The sequence below is a fragment of the Aquarana catesbeiana genome, linkage group LG02 (assembly GCF_042186555.1).
Source record: "Aquarana catesbeiana isolate 2022-GZ linkage group LG02, ASM4218655v1, whole genome shotgun sequence".
NCBI classification, from domain to species: domain Eukaryota; kingdom Metazoa; phylum Chordata; class Amphibia; order Anura; family Ranidae; genus Aquarana; species Aquarana catesbeiana.
Window position 1 is genome coordinate 182,268,016 of NC_133325.1, and position 20,943 is coordinate 182,288,958.

Here is a 20,943-nt window from a genome sequence, read left to right on the forward strand (position 1 = left end):
TACAAGAAAGAGCAGCCAACTCTGATACTGTTCCTGCAGAAGATATGGCAACCAAGAAAATTACTTTCCCTCGTCAAGAGGACCAAGGGAATATCTCGTATTGGCTCAAAAGGCTGCTTCTGCAAAGCCGATGGGACTAAATTTAAGTCTCAAGGGTTCAGGGGTGACCTCACTGGAGGATTAAGCTGTGTTACCCCCAGAATAAAGTTATGAACCAGAGAGTGTGAAGCAAGTGGTTGTTGAAAAAACACAGATAAAGCCGACATCTGGCCTTGATAGTACTCAAGGCCAGCTTCATTTCTAATCCTATCTATAGGAATTCAAGGATCCTACCTATGAAATATTTCCTGGGGTGCCAACCACTGGATTTTCACCAGGAGACATATGCCTTCCAGACTCTATAGTATATGACTCTAGAGGGCGGCTTCCTAGCATTAACCAAGTAGAAACTACTGAAGCTAACAGCCCACAATCTTTTAGAATGTGGGTCTCAATAGCCAAACCGCTAAATTTAGCGTTTGTAAGGTAGGATGGAATACCGGACCTTGCGAGAGAAGGTCTGGCCATAGCAGTAGGGTCCAAGGGTCCCCTACCGCCATTTACGATCTCTGCAAACCAAGATCTCCTAGGCCACAAGAATTACCTCCTTCCCTTCTTGCTTGATCCTGCAAGAAGGGGCGGAAGCAGCAGAACAGGAGGGAACGCATAGATCAGTGAAAAACTGATCCCACGGAAAAAAACAAGGTATCGGTTCCGTATGCCATCGGATCCCTTGTCCTTGACACATAGTTGTCGATCTTGTTGTTGAAACAGGACGCACACAGATCCACATCCAGAACTCCCCATTTTTGGCATATTGACAGAAAGATGTCGAGGTGAAGGCACCATTCTCCCGGGAACAATTGTTGGCGACTCAAGTAGTCCGCCTGCCAATTCTCTCTTCCTGGAATGAAAATTGCTGATAGGCAAGGAATGTTGTTTTCCCAAGATAGAATATGATTCACCTCTCTCTGGGCTGCACGACTTCTCGTGCCCCCTTGGTGATTGATATGGGCCACAGCTGTGGCATTGTCGGATTGGATCCTGACAGGACAATTCCGTAGTCTGAGCGTCCAGGCCCTCCAGGGCCAGGCGTACTGCCCGAATCTCTAGAATATTGATGGGCAAGGTCATCTCTGATTTGGACCATTTCCCTTGGACAGACGCTTCTTCCAGGACTGCTCCCCAGCACAGAAGGCTGGCATCTGTTGTTACCACCTTCTAGGTAACTGGTAGAAAGGATTTTCCTTTTTGAAGATTTTTGGATATTAACCACCAATTGAGGCTCTGACGTACCTTGGGGGATAAACGCATTGGGAATTCCAGAGCTTGGACCTTCTTCTTACAAGTTGACAGGATACGGTTTTGCAGCAGTCTTGAATGAAACTGCGCATAAGCAACGGCCTTGAAATAAGCCACCATCTTTCCCAACAATTTCATGCAAAGTAGAATAGAAGGATTCGTCTTTGTTTTGATCAACTGAATCAGTTCCCTTATGGAACTGATCCTTTCCTGGGGCAAAAACACCCTCTTCTGAGCTGTATCTATGATCAGCCCCAAGTACTGCAATCTTCTTGATGGTTTTAAGGAGGATTTTCTAGGTTGAGAATCCAACCTAGGTATTCCAGGTAGCTGACTGTGGTAACCAAACTTTGGTTTTAAGCGGGCTACTAATTGATCTATCAAGAGTAGATCGTCTAAGTAAGCTAGTATCGTTATACCTTGAGCCCCTAACCTGGCTAAAGGAGGAGTCGGGACCTCTGTAAACACTCGAGGTGCAGTAGCTAGACCGAAGGCAGAGCTACAAACTGGAATGAAGATTTTCTACCTCGACCGCAGAAATTTCTGGTGAGCAGTGACAATCAGCACATGGAGAAAAGCATCCTTGATGTCGATTGACGCCAGAAGTTCTCCCCCTTGTAGGATGGAGACTACTGATCGGATTGACTCCATGCGAAAAGAACGGATATTCAAAAACCGGTTTAGATCTTTGAGATCTAAAATGGGTCTGACATCCTCGTTTAGTTTTGGAACCATGAAAAGGTTTGAATAAAAACCCTAATCCTTGCTCTTCCAAGGGGACCACCGATATCACTCTTTGATCCAAAGCTAGAAAAAGAGACTTTTTTTCACTGGATCTCTGGGAACGTTTGATCTGAGAAAACGAGGAGACGAACTTTCGGAACTCTAGTTTGTAACCTAGAGAGATTGAGGAAGCCACCCGTCTGTCTAGACATTGTTCCTGCCAGACCTTTGAAAACTGTAGAAGCCTTCCCCCCACTCTTGAGAGAGCAAGGTTGCCCATTCAAAAAGAGGCTTTAGTATTTTGTTTTGAGGGTTTCCTCCCCCAGGTCCTCTTTTGGCCCTGGGACTGACCCTGAGGTTTACCTCATGAACCTGACGGTGGAGGCCGTCATGACTGCCTGGAGGCTAATGCCCCTGGCACCGAGGAAGAAACACTATTTAAAAGAAAAAATGCTTAAACTTCTTTTTAACTGGTAAAAGGGAACTTTTCCCATTAGAAATTCTTTGGATATACCTATCCAGATCGTCTCCAAATAACCGTTCACTATGAAATGGGAAACTGGCTAAGAGCTTTTGCATGGCGCTTTGGCTGACCAATTTTTCAACCATAAGATTCTACGCACATGTACCAACCCTAGCATGAGCCGTGAGGCCTGGAGAATAGAATCTTTCATAGCGTCTACTGTAAAACACAACGCTTCTGATATCCCGGCCAAATCTTGGGCCTGCTGATCAGGAATAATCTTGAGTACCTCCATAAACTTGTCCTTTAAGGACTGAGATACTCTGATTGCTGCCAGCGCAGGCTGAACCTGCAAGCGAAATATAGCTTTTAAAAAGGAATTCCAACTTCTTATCTGTTGGATCCTTTAGCATATGAGCATTGTCTACTGAACAAGTCAGGGACAGAGGATATAGCAGTGTCAACTGCTGGAAATCCCCATTTCTTATAGAACTCTTCCTCCATAGGATAAAGTATTGAAAACTTTTTTTGGAGGAAAAAAACTGTTTACCTGGGTGCTCCCACTAAGAATACATAAGCTTTTTTTTTTTTAGCCATGAATGGATAGGAAAAGCATGAACAGATTGAGGATGCTTTAGTGAACCCAAACCAGAGGTGGGCTCATCGATTGACTGCGCTTATTGGCAGTAAAAATGTGGAGCAGACCAATTCAGTGAGAGATTGTACCAAGCATGAGGGTCCTGAGCAATGGACGGGGACCATCAATTTTTTGCTCCAAACTTAGAATGGTTGGAGAAAAAACCTCCTTAGTCATATATACAGGGGTTGCAATGCTAAAAGCAGCTGCAACACTTGCCCCTCCTGATAGCTCATTCTGACCAGCCATATTACTCTCAGGGTAGGATGCCATCTTTTCTGAGATGGGTCTAGTGACTATAGTCTTTCTAGAATCCTTTTTTGAGGTGATTTTAACCTCCCTTCTGACCATAGCCCGATGCACAAAGCAGAGGTACTACCAGAAGGAATGCATGCATTGCTTGAGCAATAGTCCAGCTCTGCTGCTGTTATTAATGTTCAGCCTGATGCAGTAGTAAATGTGTCAAAGGAATGCCTGTGCCACCAAACCTCATATATACCTTCGCTCTTGTGTCCCTCCGCAACTTGCCAGCAACAATGGTGCCTTTAAAACACACATTCCCCGAGCTGGAGGACTCCAACGCCATGCTAAGCCCCGCCCCCCCATCACTACGGCCCTTCCTCTCTCCTTTCAAAAGAAAGCTTTTCCCACACAAGCACGAGCTCCGATCCTGTGGGATCAACAGAGAAAAATGGCGGAGGAGGGGCCTGGAAGCCGTCGAGCGGCGTGCTGTTCTCGCTTTTTTTTTGAAGAGCTCCTTCCCTGAGGAAAAAACAGCACAGGGGGGCGTCTGGTGGGGAGGCAAACCCCCCCAGACTTGCTGGAGGTCTGCTGCCAGCCGGAGGAAGAGAAAACTGCTTTTTCCTGCACACATTGTGGGCTCTCTGAGAAGCATGAGACATAAGTGCTCTATACAGCCCCCAGTGGTGACACATAGGCATGACAACATTTACTAATTAAAGGAGACATTCATAAGAAAATTTTGAAAATTTCTTAGAAAAACTCCACTTACCTTTCCTGCCGCAGGGTTTTCTGTGGTAAACCAACAGACCCAATCTTCACCCTTCATGGCGTGTTCCATTAAACCTTCAGGAGCTGGGGATCCTCCAGGAAACAAACAATCCTGGACCTGTAATAGCACCAACGCCAGTAAAACTTTATGGCCTTAATACCAAAAAGTACTGGATCCCGGGGTCCAGCTCTCTAAAAAGAGAAGCGTTACAGAAAGACCTTGTTTCTTCGGATACGAGGCCTGGGTACCATTCAATTCGGCCAAAACGACACTTTGAATGGATCCGGCTGCATGGCTAGCCCCAGCAAGGATTGCTCCAGTGGAGCTCAGCACAGCACATCTTTACTCATGACCAACACCTTAGACACTGGCAAAAAAACTGAGGTACTCCCACCAGTGGGAGGGGTTATATAGGAAGTGCACTTTTTAATTTAGGGCGAGCCAGTGTCCATCACCTGAAGGTGGCCTATAACCCACATAGCAACTACTATGGCTCTGTGTCCCGTGATGTAGGATAAGAGGAGTGTATTTTTTCCCCAAAAATGTTTTAAAAACCACTGCGCAAATACTGTGTGGCATAAAATATTGCAAAGCCCACCAATTTATTCTCAAGGGCCTCTGCTTTAAAAAATATATAATGTTTGGGAGTTCTAAGTAATTTTCTAGCAAAAAATACTAATTGTGACATGTGAACAAAAAGTGCCAGAAAAGGCCCTGGAAGCAAAGAATAAGTTCACCCTTTGTAAAATGTTACACCCATATTCAGGGTGTAACACGTTACAGATGCAGCACCCCTCCCACCCCCACAGCAAGAGGGGGATCTTCAGCCCCCCCCCCACTTGTGGTCACAAAAAAAAACAAAAAAAAAAAAACGCGGCCGTGTGGGGCGCCGCCCACCCAGCCCTATTTTTTTCATTCACATTCTATGAATGTGGAAACGACAAGAATGTGAAAACGACCTCCTTTGCAGCTGTCGGCCTGTAGTTCTCAATGAACTACCATCGCGCTGTTGAGCGCTCTAGGTAGTTAATTTGGTGTTCCCGTCCGTGTGTAACTACCTGATGTATGAGGTAATAGCAGACAGCTTACTCAGACTGTCTGCAAGAGCCCTGCATTGCTCCCACGATCTGCTGATTTGAAGGCTTATCACAAAAAAAAAAAAAAAAATAATAATAATAATAAATGCACATTTTTTTCCAGCAAAAAAGATGTGCATTTATTTTTTTGTTTTACAAAGGTGAACTTATACTTTAACTCTCTCTATTCATCCTGTAGACCAACATCACTGGGAATAAATGTGATGGGAAATGTACAATTCTGAGTTGCCACCAGAACAGGAACAGAGAGGAAATCTTTAAATGGGGATCTCTGTTCTGGTGATAGCTGTCTAAGAGGAGATTAACCTCACTTTGGGGATTTGCTCTCATTGCCTGTTGTGTCTACAAATAAAATGTGAAGGTAAATGGGACAGATGGCAAAAAGAGGGTTTTAACCATTACCTATGCTATCCAAAAGTGAAAGAAACATTTTTGCTTTATAGTCACTTTAAAGTGGAAGTAAAGTGCACTTTTTAACTTGTACCTGCAGGTAAGCCTATAATAAGGCTTACCTGTAGGTACAGTGAATATCTCCTAAACTTACATGGCTTAGGAGATATTCACACATGATGTCGCCGGTGAAGTCACCGGCACATGTGCTCCGAAGAGATGGCAAACCTGTGCCGTACCTTCAGAGTTCCATGACATATCTCCTAAACGTACATGGCTTAGGAGATATTCACAAGGGATGCAGCCGGTGAAGTCACCGGCGCATGTGCTCTGAAGAGATGGCAAACCTGTACCGTACCTTCATAGTTCCATGACAGAGCTACCACGCGCATGCACGGGAGTGACATCACGGCCCCGGCCATTCATACAGCCGGAGCCTGTGAACCCGGAAGGAAGGCTAGGTGAGGATGGAAGCGCGGGGGGGGGAGCCGTGACAGTTCTGCGCTGGAGGGCTCCATGTGCAGGTAAATCTGTCAGAATGTTCTAGGATGCGGTGCATATTAGTACATTATGACTTAAACCTGCAGAGGGCCCAATTTTTTTTCCCTTTTGTGGTGGTTTACTACCGCTTTAATGTAATCACAGTAATGTACTGTTCCCCAGATTTCCTCAACAGAGGGTGCATTATTTTTGTAGAACCAGACCTTGAAACTCACCTTGGATGTTGTATTCTTCTTACTATACATGTCAGTCCTTAGGCCAAAATTTTGCAGGTCACTTGGTTTTTCTTTACCTTTGTCTGGAAAACTAAGCATCTGCTGTGAGGCTGAGGTCTGTTAGGAAAATAGAAATGAAAAACAAACATGCGAGACAAGTAAAAAAAGGAAAGATAAGAAAGTAAAGTGTGAAAAAAAAGCTTTATCAGAAACTTGGATAAATGCTTAAATACTGAAAAAATATCTAAGCTGAGAAGCAATCACCTGAATGTAAAACGGCTTCCTGTAAGATAACTGCAATAGTCCAGTAAATGGTTAAACATCAGAAATGGAAGACTGCTCGTCTTATTGAAACACAGTTGACATCTCAGAGTAGTGGCTGTACTTATGTGATGTATGGCAGTTGAGTCCCTGTAAAGCACCTTAGTTACAGGCAATAAATAGAAACAAGAGTACCTGTGGTGTTTTGGGCTGCAGTGGTACCAGTCCTGATGGTGTGTCAGCTAAGACATGAAAATGCGAAGTGGGAGGTGGTCCCATTGGTGTAGGACGACTCTCGGCATCCACTTGATAATTAATTAATCCCCACTGTTCCAAGAAGGCATGGACCCTGTATGAAGCATTCAAAAAATCTAACGAAACATCCATCACAAACTGTTCTGCTAGGAATTATCACAACAGAGGTCACCCTTTTAATTTTCATAAGAAAACATTGTCATACGCACCTCATGATAGCGCAAACATCCCCTGCCAGGTTGCGTCGGCATGCTGTTGAAGTGAGGTATTCCTGAGGATTCAGCCGATATGTGTCAATCATGAAATTTCGATATGCCAAATAGCTAAAGAATGGAAATAATTTTCATCATTTTGTTGCACTGATTACTTAGCATGCATTTTATATTTAAAAAAACTGGAAGGTGGCAAAATAGGTAAAAATGACTGAATATGTGTGCATCCCCTGTGTTTGGCACCTTTGAGAGAATCAAATATCAGCTAGTAATGGCGAACCACTTTTCAACTGGAATTATTAACCAAAAAATGTAAAGCACCACCATCCCTCTGTGCTCACGCGCAGAAGCGAACGCATACTTAAGTCGTGCACACATATGTAAACGGTATTCGAACCACACATGTGAGGCATTACCGTGAACTTTAGAGTGAGAACAATTATTCTAGCGATAGACTTCCTCTGTAATTCTAAACAGGTAACCTGTAAAGGCATTTAAAGCATCGCATTTGGAGATTTTTAATTACCGTAGTTTTTCGCCATTCCACAAGCGTACGCAATTTGACATGTTAGGTATCTTTTTATTCGGTGTACCTTCATCTTTCACATTATACAAAAAAAATGGGGTAACTATTGTGTTCTGTTTTTTATTCATTAAAGCGTATTTTTTCCCAAAAAATTGCGTTTGCAAAACCACTGCGTAAATACAGTGTGACATAAAAAAAAATTATTCCCTAGGGTATCTGCAACAAAAAAAAGGTATAATGTTTGGGGGTTGTGATGCAATCCGGACACCCTGACTGGGTATCTCCACCAAGAAGATGCTTCCTAAGCTCCTGAAACACAAGATCAGTGAATCTGGCTATAGTTACCTGAAGAACTAGGCAACAGCAGTTTTGGAGTGAACCAGAATAAGGACTGTTTATTTGAAATCTCACACAAAATATATACACCAGGAGGACATCCCCCCTCCTGATCATATTACCCTAACAATACAACTGTAACCAGAAACATAATTAACTAGTCAGTTTAACCAGCCTAGGTGCCTAGACTATTCAGCCCCTACAACAGTGAATACAAAAAGGACACATTATTACAAGTATAAACACAGCCCACAAAGGTAGTGTGCTAGTAGACAATAGCTAAGTTAATTAGCACAAATAACAATGGGTGAAACACCCTTAGGAGGCACACTAGACCTACTTGCAATAGACACATTACATAGTAGGTGAGACTGAAAAAAGTCCATCAAGTCCAACCTATGTGTGTGATTATATGTCAGATTTACATTGTATATCCCTGTATGTTGTGGTCGTTCAGGTGCTTATCTAATAGTTTTTTGAAACAATCGATGCCCCCTGCTGAGACCACTGACTGTGGAAGGGAATTCCACATCCTTGCCGCTCTTACAGTAAAGAAACCTCTACGTAGTTTAAGGTTAAACCTCTTTTCTTCTAATTTTAATGAGTGGCAACAAGTCTTGTTAAACTCCCTTCCGCAAAAAAAGTTTTATCCCTATTGTAGGGTCACCAGTATGGCATTTGTAAATTGAAATCATATCCCCTCTCAAGTGTCTCTTCTCCAGAGATAATAAGCTCAGTGCTCGCAACCTTCCTTCATAACTAATGTCCTCCAGACCCTTTATTAGCTTTGTTGCCCTTCTTTGTACTGGCTCCATTTCCAGTACATCCTTCCTGGGGGATAGCATACTCTAGGTGCTCTAGGTGCGGCAGGACCAGAGTCTTATAGAGTGGAGAATTATCGCTTTATCCTTGGAGTTAATCCCTTTTAATGCATGCCAATATTCTGTTTGCTTTGTTAGCAGCAGCTTGGCACTGTATGCCATTGCTGAGCCTATCATCTACTAGGACCCCCAGGTCCTTTTCCATCCTAGATTCCCCCAGAGGTTCTCCCCCCAGTGTATAGATAGCATTCATATTTTTGCCACCCAAATGCATATTTTACATTAAACCTCACTTGCCATGTAGTTGCCCACCCCATTCATTTGTTCAGATCTTCTTGCAAGGTTTCCACATCCTGCGGAGAAGTTCTTGCCCTGCTTAGCTTAGTATCGTCCGCAAATACAGAGATTGAACTGTTTACCCCATCCTTCAGGTCGTTTATGAACAAAATAAATAGGATTGGTCCCAGCACAGAAACCTGTGGGACCCTACTACCCATATATTATAGTAGACAACCCCAGACAGGTGGCTTGCTGATGACATCAGAATTTGCTAGTCTCACAGTGTGAAGCAGTCACTATTTTTAATGAGGCATATAGGCCCTTAACATGGATCCCAGAGCCTGTGTGTCTTGGGGAGACATAGACTTGAATCCAAAGTAACATTACTCCAAGGGTCCCCAGGCATACGCCTCACAAAGAGTAGCGTTCCCTTAAAAGCCAGGACCCATAGTCAGTAGGCAAGAGGCCAGCATTCAGTCCCCTCCAAAAGCCTCTGTCCCGGGTGAGTCTATCACAGGGGTTCTAAGTAATTTTCCAGCAAACAATATTGATAACAAAAAGTGCCACAAAAGGCCTGGAAGGCAAGTGGTTAATAAAGAGTCAATAACTTAGTCAGGGATTTGAATACAGAGACTCTGCCTGACACTTTAAAGTAACTATTGTGTTTGGATCAAGTTATTTCACACATTTAATAGCAATATATTGAGCAGCTTTCTACCACACATAAGGCAACACATAGAGGCAGCCACACAAGTCCCCACTACAGGGCAGCTAACAACCTGATACAATCACACATACTCTAAGAAAATGTGGCTTAGAAGCTACATATTACAAACTATTTGATGTAGAGACCATGCCCTTACAACTACAAGCAAGAATGTGAATCGCTTAGCCATAATCCTGATGCTAATGGAAAGATTATGTTATTGGTCATGTGGAGCATACCCTATATATCATCATAGGGCAACTTTTAAGACCTACAAGGAAACAAGTCTGGCTAAATAACTATAATTTTCAATAGAATAAACAGTATTCATATGTGGGCTAATACTTACATCTCAGGGGTTTTGGACTTGTTCTTTCCATTAAAAAACTCAGGCAGTGCTCGGCGCTCAATTGCATGTACACTGCAAGAAGAATCCAATGATCACATCAGATGAACAACGATTTGAAGTAACATCAATTAGTTAGGTAACAAGGGAGATGGCTGTAATACGTACCTATTATAGTCAAACCAGGCCGCATAGCTGGGGATAATAATATGATGCGTTTGTTCAGTTACGTTGTCTTCATGAAGGTCAGAGGTCTTCACTTGTTCACTTTTGATCCCAGAAGAGTTCTCATCTTCTTCCTAATAGGACCAAAGATCTATTAGCTGTATTGTTAAATATTGAGGGGAAAATTCTCTAGTTGTAATTTGTTTATAGCAATATGCATTTGTCTATGGATAAACGTAGACAGGACAGGCCCAGTATTTATACACAGCTTCACAAACGCTTGAATACTGTATCCACAAAAGACTAGTGGACTGAAATGTTGTAGTGTTACAACAGAGAAAGAGTACTATAATAATGACTATCTGGGTTATACGCCACCTATAGGTGTATGGACACTGGCAACCAACAGACAGGAAGTTCCCCCCATATAACCCCTCCCATACAGGAAGTACCTCAGTTTTTTTAGCAAGCAATGAAGATCCCAGAAAAGAGGGGAGGGACCTCTGTGTCCCGTGATGTACTCCAAGAAAAGGATTTTACAGGTAAGCTGTAAGAAAAATCTATTTTTCTTTATCGTACATCACGGGACACAGAGCACCATAATAATGACCATCTGGGATGTCCTAAAGCAATGCCCCTGAGGGGAGGGAGACACTATTATAGAAACTGCCACCAAAGGAGGACCTACTCCGCTATTTGTAATATGCTGAGGCCAAAGGCAGTATTTTCTATGTGATTGACATCGACCTGGTAAAAACCTTGTAGATGTATAAACCAAAAGATCAAAATAGTGGTCCTGTACACATGGGCCACTGACATCCGATGATGGATGGCCCAAGATACTCCTGGTAGAGAATCTCTCCCCAGAAAAATAGGATTTTTATAACAGCTTACCTGTAAAATCCTTTTCTTGGAGTACATCATGGGACACAGAGCCATAGTTATTAACTTATTGGGTATATAGGCACCTTCAGGTGAGGGACACTGGTATACCCAATACAGGAAGTTCACTCCCTATATAACCCCTCCTCCTTCCAGGAGTACCTCAGTTTATGTAGCAAAGCAATATATCTAAACCCCAAAAAGAGGGGAGGGACCTCTGTGTCCCATGATGTACTCCAAGAAAAGGATTTTACAGGTAAGCGGTTATAAAAATCCTATTTTCTTTATCGTACATCATGGGACACAGAGCCATAGTTATTAACTTAATGGGATGTCCCATAGCAATGCTATTTGAGGGGAGGGAGAGACAACCCGCAGGGTACCCCCAGACTTGAGGACTTATACTGCTGCCTGCAGCACACTGCGCCCGAAGGTGATATCCTCATGCTACCTTACAGCCACCCAAATTTGGTGAATGTATGTACTGAAGACCAAGTTGCGGCCTTACAGATCTGAGCCCTGGAGGCCTGGTGACGCACTGCCCAAGAAGCACTAACCAACCTGGTAGAGTGCACTTTGACTTGAAAAGGGGGAATCTTATCCCTTAAATCATAAGTCTGAATTAATAACTTGCCGAATCCAGTTAAAGACAGTGGATTTCGACGCTGCCTGTCCTTTCTTAGGACCCTCTGGCAGAATAAATAAGACATCAGTCTTCCGAATCTGAGCAGTCATCTTTAAATAGACTTTGACCGCTCTTACCACATCAATGTAATGACTTTTCTTCCCTGGAACATGGTTTTGGAAAAAACGATGGCAGGACAATATCTTGGTTCAGGTGAAAACCTGAGACCACTTTTGGCAAAAAATCTGGACAAGGGCGTAACACCACTCTGTCCTCATGAATAATCAAGTATGGCTCTTTACAGGAAAGAGCAGCCAATTGCGAAACCCTCCTTGCTGAGGTTATAGCAACCAAGAACACCAGCTTTCTTGTCAGAAGGACTAAGGGAATACGCTGTATCGGTTCAAATGGCTGTTTTTGTAACACTGACATAACTAAATTAAAATCCCAAGGGTTCAAAGGTGATCCAACTGGCGGATTAATCCACATCACCCCTTGCATAAAACCCCGGACTAAAGAATTTGTAGCAAGCAGTCTTTGAAATAAGACCAATAAAGCTGAGACTTGGCCTTTACTAGCACTCAAGGCCAACTTCATCTCTACCCCTAATTGTAAAAAGGTAAGAATTCTGCCTATGATATATCTCAGAGGGTGCCAATCCTTGGATTCACACCGGGAAACATATGCCCTCCAGACTCTATAATATATAGTTCTGGAAGCTGGCTTCCTTGCATTAATTAAAGTAGAGACAACTGACCCGGAAAGCCCACGTTTCTTCAGAATGTGGTTTTCAATAGCCAAGCCGTTAAATCTAGCGTTCGTAAGGTAGGATGGAATATCGGCCACTGTCAGAGTAGGTCTGGCCGTAGTGGAAGGGACCATGGATCCTCCACTGCCATCTTTACGATTTCTGCATACCATGACCTTCTGGGCCATGCTTGTGCTACTAGAATTACGGGCTTTCTTTCCAGCTTGAATCTGCAAAGAAGTCAAGGTAGCAACTGAATAGGGGGAAATGCATAGATCAGAGAGAACTGATCCCACGGGGTCACCAACGCATCTGTTCCGTATGCGAGTGGATCCCTTGTCCTGGACACAAAGTTGACTAACTTCATGTTGAATCTGGACGCTAGAAAATCTACGTTCGGAGTCCCCCATCTTTGGCAAACAGCCCAAAAAATGTCGGGGTGAAGAGACCATTCCCCCGGGAATAACTGCTGGTGACTCAGGTAGTCTGCCTGCCAATTCTCTATTCCCAGAATGAAGACTGCTGACAAGCACGGAACATTCCTTTCTTCCCAAGTTAGAATATGGTTCACCTCTGTCCGCACTGCAAGATTCGTGGTGCCCCCTTGGTGATTGATATAGGCCACCGCTGTGGCATTGTCGGATTGGATCCTGACAGGACAATCCCGTAACCTGGAAGTCCAGGCCTTCAGAGCCAGATGCACTGCCCGAATCTCTAGGATATTGATGGGCAAGACTCTTTCGGTTCTTGACCACTCCTGAGGCAAGAACACCTTTTTCTGGGCTGTATCTATGATCAGACCCAAATACTCTAGCTATTTTAGCGGTTGAGAATCCAACCCAGACTTTTCAGGTAATTGGTTGTAATGCGTACACTTTGCTCCAAACGAGCCACCGATTGGTCTATTAGCAATAGATCTCTAGGTACGCCAAGACTGTTATGCCCTGTGCCCTTAACCTGGCTAGAGGTGGGGACAATACTTTGGGAACACCCGGGGAGCTGTGGCTAGCCCAAAGGGCAAGGCTACAAACTGAAAGTGCTGCTGTTCTACTTCGAACTGCAGAAACCTTTGGTGAGCGGGAAATATAGGGACATGCAGATATGCATCCCTTGATGTCGATAGACGTCAGAAGTTCTCCTCCTTGTAGGATAGAAACTACTGACCTGATCAACTTCATGCGAAAGGAGCAGATCTTCAGACACTGATTTCGATTCTTTAGATCTAGAATGGGTCTGACATCACCATTCGGTTTTGGTACCATAAAGAGGTTTGAATAAAACCCCAAACCTTGCTCTTCTGTGGGGAACTGTATGATCACCCTCTGAGCTAGTAATCGGTCTAATGCCTGAAACAGAGATTGCCTTTTTCCTGGATCTTTGGGAACGTTTGATCTCAGAAAATGAGACGGTGGACACTCCCAAAATTCTAGTTTGTATCCTAGAGACACCATGGAGATGACCCATCTGTCCTGAATTTCCTCTTGTCAGATTTCTGAGTATTGCAGAAGTCTTCCCCCCACTCTGGCGAGGGGGAGCGCCTCTTCATAATGAGGCTTTAGTATTCTGCTTTGCAGATTTCCAGCTCCAGGTCTTCTGTGCCTGGGCCTGACCCTGAGGCTTTCCTCTAGAGTCTGACGGTGGAGGCCGTTGCCACTGCCTAGAGGTGGATGCCCCTGGCGCAGGGGAAAGAGTCAGTTTAAATGAATGACATTTATACTTTCTTTTAACATGCAAAAGATTACTCTTCCCACTAGAAATCGTTTGGATGCATTTGTCCAAATCCTCCCCAAATAGTCGATCCCCATGAAAAGGGAAACTAGTCAGAAGCCTTTTGCAAGGTGTTTTGGCTGACCAATTTTTTAACCACAGGGTCCTACGCATGTGTACCAGCACAAGCGCAAGGCGGGACGCCTGGTGAATAGAATCTTTCATGGTGTCTATGGCAAAACATAGCGCCTTTGGTAGTTCGGCCAAATCATGGGCCTGTTGTGCAGGGACCTCTTTAAGGGCCTGTCTAAACTGGTCCCTTAGGGACAGATGCCTATTGCATCTGTCCCTAAGGGATGCCTATTGCCGCAACTGAAGGCTGAGTAACCGCACCTGCCAAAGAAAAAGAGGATTGTAACAGAAATTCCAATCTTTTATCAGTTGGGTCTTTAAGCATTTGTGCATTGTCTACTTGACAAGTTAGACTATTATTCACACTGGAAATTGCAACGTCAACTGCTGGTACCTTCCATCTTTTGGTGAATTTCTCCTCCATGGGATAGAGTGCTGTGAATCTCTTTGGAGGGAGAAAATGCTTATCTGGGTGATCTCATTCAGTATAAATAAGCTTTTCTAGTAATGCATGTACAGGAAACGCATGAAAAGACTGTGAAGGTTTTAAGGAACCTAAAGAAGAAACAGTACTATCAGCTGACTCTGCTAGAAGTAGCTTGAAAGAGGCACGAACCATCTCCGTAAGAGATTGTGTCAGCAATTTCTCAGATTGCGAGGCTGAAAAAGGTTCATCTACCGTTGTTTCCTCCGCAGAAGAGTAATCGGTTTGCCCCTCATCCTCTACCCACTGTTTCCTTGGTAAGGGGTCTGAGGTGGGGGAGGGGGATCTAACACGCTTCCTATCTTTTTGGATAGGGGATGCGATTAAAGTTGCTAATCTTCCTTCTAGTTGCTAATCTTCCTTCTGCAGAGTGGAGGAGAACGCATCTTCCCTCACGTATACAGGGGCTGAAATGAGAGAAGCAATTGCACCACCAATTGGTCCCAATGACTCACCCTGGTTTGCCATATCTGGTATCTCAGGTGAGGATGACAGTGTGGAGACACGACTGGCATTCCCAGCACCTGGGGGTGGCACACACGCGCGGATGGCATTGATATGCTACTTCAGTGAAAGGGGAGGCAAGGGAGAGCTGGGAGCCAGGAAGTTTAAAAACTTTCTGTGGGGAATAGAAGAATAAACTCTAAGTGAGAAGCCGCTGCCACCGCACCCTGTGGGGGGGTGGGGGTAAAGCAAGCTACAGTTGTACCTCCCTCCCCCAGGGGGGAAATGTTCTGGATGAGGATCCCCCCTGGCTTGCTGAGACCACACACGTGCTGTTTAGCTGGGACTTCTGAGCCGACTGAGAAGCAACGTATTAAGGTATGCATTTACTCCCTCTAGTGGAGACTTTAGGCATGACAACATTTTACTTATGTAAGAAATAAGCATAGGTGGACTTTTTACTGTTCCTAGGCTTCTTCCCTTACCTTTTCCTCGCTGCAGAATACTGCTGTAACAGACAGATCCAAACTTCACCCATCACGGCGGGCTGCGTTTAGCAAACCTTCAAAGACCGGCCACTCCCTTGGACCTGTAAAGCACCCCTCAGGAAAAACTTTAGGTAATGTAGCATGACCAAAAAAGTCCTGGGTCCTGGGGTTCAGCCCTACAAAGAGAGGCGTTACAGGCAAAAAACTCGTTCTTCTTAAGCGAGGCCCGGGTACCATCCACCTTGGCCTCAGTGGCACTTTGGATGGATCCGGTCTAAGGAGGCTGTTTAAATCCTGCAACACCTTAGACACTGGCGAAAAAACTGAGGTACTCCTGGAAGGAGGAGGGGTTATATAGGGAGTGAACTTCCTTTATTGGGTATACCAGTGTCCATCACCTGAAGGTGGCTATATACCCATTAAGTTAATAACTATGGCTCTGTGTCCCATGATGTACGATAAAGAAAATGTTTTTTTCTTTTTTTTGCCATTTAAACCATAGGCATCATTGATAAACTGGCAGATCCACTGCTAAATATTCAACCTGGATGCCGCCTGCCCTTCCTGGGCTCTTCTGGCAGCACAACCAGGATTCTTGACTTGTGATGACAACTCAAGTAGACCCTGAGCGTGTGAACTACCTCTAGAGTAGGTAGCGATCTTTCTCCTGCCGATTGCGGATTTAGGAGACATATAAAAAGGCAAGACACTGCCCTGATTCAAGTGAAAAACTAGAAACCACTTTAGGCAAAAAAAAAAACGGATGAGGATGCAACATCACCTTGTGATGCGAGACCAAGAATGGCTCCTTGCACGAAAGAGCCGCCAATACTGACACTCCACTTTGTGAAGTGATAGCAAGCAAAGAAGCCACCTTCTGAGATAAAAGGACCAACAGAATCCCCTGATTGGTTCAAAAAGTGGCCTCTGCAAGGACAGTCAAGACCAATTCAAGTCCCAAGGACACAAGAATGGCTTGACAGGCGGGACTGTCCAAGTTACCTGCTGTATGAGGTATGAAAAAAGGAGTGAGAAACAACAACCCCTGGAAAAACATGGATAGGGACGAACCCTGACCCTTAACGGTACTTAAGGACAAACTCCTTTCTTCTACCAATTGGAGAAAGAAAGAGAAAACCTCCCACCCACATATTTCTGTGGATGTCACTTCCTGGCTTCACGCCAGGCAAAATCTTGATGAGTCTGGAGACAAACCGCCCGATGAAGATGAGGGTTTAAAGATGATTATGGACCCCAAAATCTACCTCTTGCAGAGAGGTCATCACTGAAACATCTAACCTATCTGAAAACAGGATGTTCAGCGGGTTAAGATCTTAAGATAGACCTCATGTTCCTATTTGACTTTGGAACTGCCACCATTTAATTGTCTCACAATGATGAGCCCATAATGTCTGCTCCAAGAGCAAATGTAAGGCAAAGACTGAGGACAATGACAGACCCCCACCCAAGAGGTGTCCTTAACCTACCAGGTTTCTGCTGGCAAAAGATGGAACAAACCACCTTAGAGACTGCCCTAAGTCTTACTGGCCTGAGATAGTAGAAAAAGATTCCTCAAAAATGGGACTTTAAGTGGACGCCAGGCAGTGATAAGTATAAAAATTACAAAATTTATTATGCGGTACAGTAAGATACAGCATGAAAAACATAAATAGCTGTGCAATGATAAAAGCATATGTATGGGAAACAAGTATGAAAACCAGCTGAAGAAAGAAAGGAGGCCTGCAGACTGATGTCCGACGCATTTCAATTACAAATACAGTGTAGATCTTCCTCAGAGCCCATGCGGCCTTCAACACTTCAAACGCTGTAATTCTATGGGAATAGTATAGTATGCAACATCAGATCCTGCGCAAAACATCATTGTGCATCCTATAGTTACATTTAAACTTTATCATAAACAGCAATTATATAAAAAAATAATAAAACAATTTCACCGGCAGTAGACAGACATTCAAGTACTAAGATAAAGGTATCAGTAAGGGCCAGACCGGGAGCGCCAACCGGGGTATCATGGATCGGTCTGTGTTCCCAAAAGTTGCTCTTGATCATTTAAAGGGGATTTACTACAGCAAGTTGTGTCACACTAAATGTGAAGATATTAAGGTTAAATTAGCATTCAAAACACTTGGTTGAAAGAAGGGTGAGTAGATGCATATGCACTCTATATTCAATAGCTATGTCCATACCTTATTTTAAAAAATGTAGCTCATGGAGGATGTGACCAACCAGAGCAATGTTCCCGTACTGTGTGGTGGGACTTTGTCCGGACAGGATCATAATAAAAGCTGTCCTGTAGTTTTAATCCTCAATAAAAAAAAAAAAAAAGGAACCAAAAAAATCATCCATCAGTAGGAATAGTAATGGATCTCTAAAAGCCACAAGTATAGTGGCCCAGGGATCACAACCATGTTTTCAAAACTATATTGCTAAGAATAGTAAATTATTTGCCGTTATAGGTGGAATAAAGGTGTAGAGTCTGTCGAGTGCAATGCCAGAAAGACTAACAGGGTGCTAGCGTCAGCGTTTTTATATACTAGTGCTTTCATTGTTGATCGGTTGGACTCAGCTTATCTAATCACAGCCCGACACCTGATGCTATTTGGCGCCAAAACTAAACCCATCCAGAATCTGATCCGCATTCCGCAGTGATATCAAGCATCACTATGGTGAAAGGAAGTGTCCTGTGACGCGGCGGTGTCACTTGACCAATCTACGTCACAACGTCACGCGGCATGAGTGTATCATCACGCGATGACATACAAAGGTACGTTATACATACTAAATAGGTGTACAGCACTCTAGCGACCAGATCCTGCATAGCAGACACAAGACCACACACCAAGTCAGGCGAAAAACCCCACATAGTAAAGCAGGGCAAGGGAAATGAAAATAGAGCATAAGAGCACAATAGATCCAGACACCGAGGTATCGCCCCCTGCATGGCCCCGACGGACACACTAAAAGTACCAAACTGACATAACCTTTCACCCAAAAGAGGGGAGAAACGTCAGGTGCTGGGCAATCAAGTTGACTTTTTGTTCTAATCCAAATTTTTTTTTTCCATTCTTTGGTCTTAAGCAGAGATTATAATTGCTGTTTATCATAAAGTTTAAATGTAACTATACGATGCACAATGATGTTTTGCGCAGGATCTGAGGTTGTATACTTTACTATGCTCACAGAATTACAGCGTTTGAGGTGTTGAAGGCCACATGAACCCTGAGGAAGATCTACACTGAATGTGTAATTGAAACGCGTTGGACATCAGTCTGCGGGCCTCCTTCCTTCCTTCAGCTGGTTTTCATACATATGCTTTTATCATTGGCTATTTACGTTTTTCATGTTGTATCTTACTGTACCGCATAATAAATTTTGTAATTTTTATACTTATCACTGCCTGGCGTCCCATTTTTGAGGAATCTTTTTCTACTATCTGCATTCGGGATGGGACGCACAGGCAGTTTAGTCATTTAGATGAGGCAAAACTTTCTTTCACATCTTACTCCCAGGGTAGCAAATACCCAATCCTCAACTTTTTTGCCTCATATATCTGACTCTAGTTTATATCTGGTTACCTATCAGTTTCTTCAGACTATATATGTTTTCAAATTTATTAATCTAAAAACTTTGACTATTGACCATGGCCAAATACGCCGGTCAAAATTGGGAAAATCTAATGACAGGTTTTGGCAAAGACTTTTCACTCAAAGAAAAAGAAAGACACCGAACTGGCATCCACTTTCTATAATCTGAGGAATCTCCTTGAGAAGAAGTCTTCTCTCTACCAGAATACTCACTCTTTTGATCAGTATATTAAAAACAACGTAGCCCCTTTTGGTCTACGCCCACAAATTTTTCCAACAATGGAAAATATAAGTCCCTCTTTTAAAAAAGCCTGGGAAGACAATCTGCTCCTATGCTCTAGGGGTATGATGGGATTACTGAGAGTGAGTATGCCAGTAGAGCCAGAGATTTAGATAAAGACTTAGACTCCCTTTACAGTACGCTCTCCCAATACCGAGAACATTCAGCCTACGTACAACTAGATAAGGAACTAGGCGAACATTTGGAGAATTTTAAATCGACAAATTCTGATTAAAAAAGACAAAAAAAATGCGTTCTGGGAGGGCAAAGCCTTTTCCTGGAACACATCTCAGCCTAATAGAAAAAATATGCAAACCAATCGCCCGCTGCGATCTAAGAAAGTTGACGCTCATTTTTCAGATGCTTCCTCTATCTCATCTCTGTCTGCCTCTTCTTATAACTCCTCTAGGATCAGAAAACAATAAAACTAAAAGAAACTCTCATGGTGGCGGATCGCAAGAAAAAACTTCCAAAAAACACATTACAGAACAGGGACAAAGTGATGAGTCTATTAACCACTTAAATACCAGGCACTTAGACACCTTCCCGCCCAGGCCAATTTTCAGCTTTCAGCACTGTCGCAATTTGAATGACAATTGCGCGGTCATGCTACACTGTACTCAAACAATTTTTTTATCATTTTGTTCCCACAAATAGAGCTTTCTTTTGGTGGTATTTGATCACCTCTGCGGTTTTTATTTTTTGCGCAACAAATAAAAAAAGACCGAAAATTTTGAAAAAAAAACAAGTTTTTCTTTGTTTCTGTTAAAAATTTTTGTAAATAAGTACGTTTTCTTCTTCAATGACGGGCACGGATATGGCTGCACTGACGGGCACCGATGAGGTGGCACCAATGAGGTGGTACTGATGAGGTGGCACTGACGGGCACTGATGATGGGCACTGATAGGTGGCATTGATGGGTATTTATGGGTGGCACTGATAGGTGGCACAGATGGGCATGGATGGGCACTGACAGGTGTTACCGATGGACACTGATGGGTGGCACTGATGACACTGATTGGTGCCACTGATGCCCCTAAGGGTGGCATTGCTTGGCATCACTGCAATATAATGGTGCCAATCAGTGCCCATTTGTGGGCACTGATTGGCACAGATCGGGCATTGACTGGGCACATACCTGGCCATCCACATGTTGCCCCCTTCCCTGGTGGTCCAGTGTGGTCATCTGAGGGGGGGTTGCACTGATAAACAATCAGCGCAGACCCCCCCTTGTCAGGAGAGCCGATGATTGGCTCTCCTC

General features: G+C 43.7%; 1 protein-coding gene across 6 annotated transcripts in view; it reads right to left on the reverse strand.

The window, feature by feature from the left end:
- The window catches only part of SMARCC2 (SWI/SNF related BAF chromatin remodeling complex subunit C2), a 157,013-nt gene that overhangs the window by 68,565 nt on the left and 67,505 nt on the right, over positions 1–20,943 (reverse strand). For all 6 annotated transcript variants that reach the window (XM_073613982.1, XM_073613986.1, XM_073613985.1 and 3 more), the window contains exons 14-18: positions 10,290–10,420; positions 10,125–10,196; positions 7,105–7,218; positions 6,836–6,989; positions 6,380–6,496 (exon numbers count right to left, since the gene is read on the reverse strand). In XM_073613982.1, the coding sequence (XP_073470083.1) occupies positions 6,380–6,496; positions 6,836–6,989; positions 7,105–7,218; positions 10,125–10,196; positions 10,290–10,420 (588 nt within the window). The remainder of the gene's footprint in view (positions 1–6,379; positions 6,497–6,835; positions 6,990–7,104; positions 7,219–10,124; positions 10,197–10,289; positions 10,421–20,943) is intronic.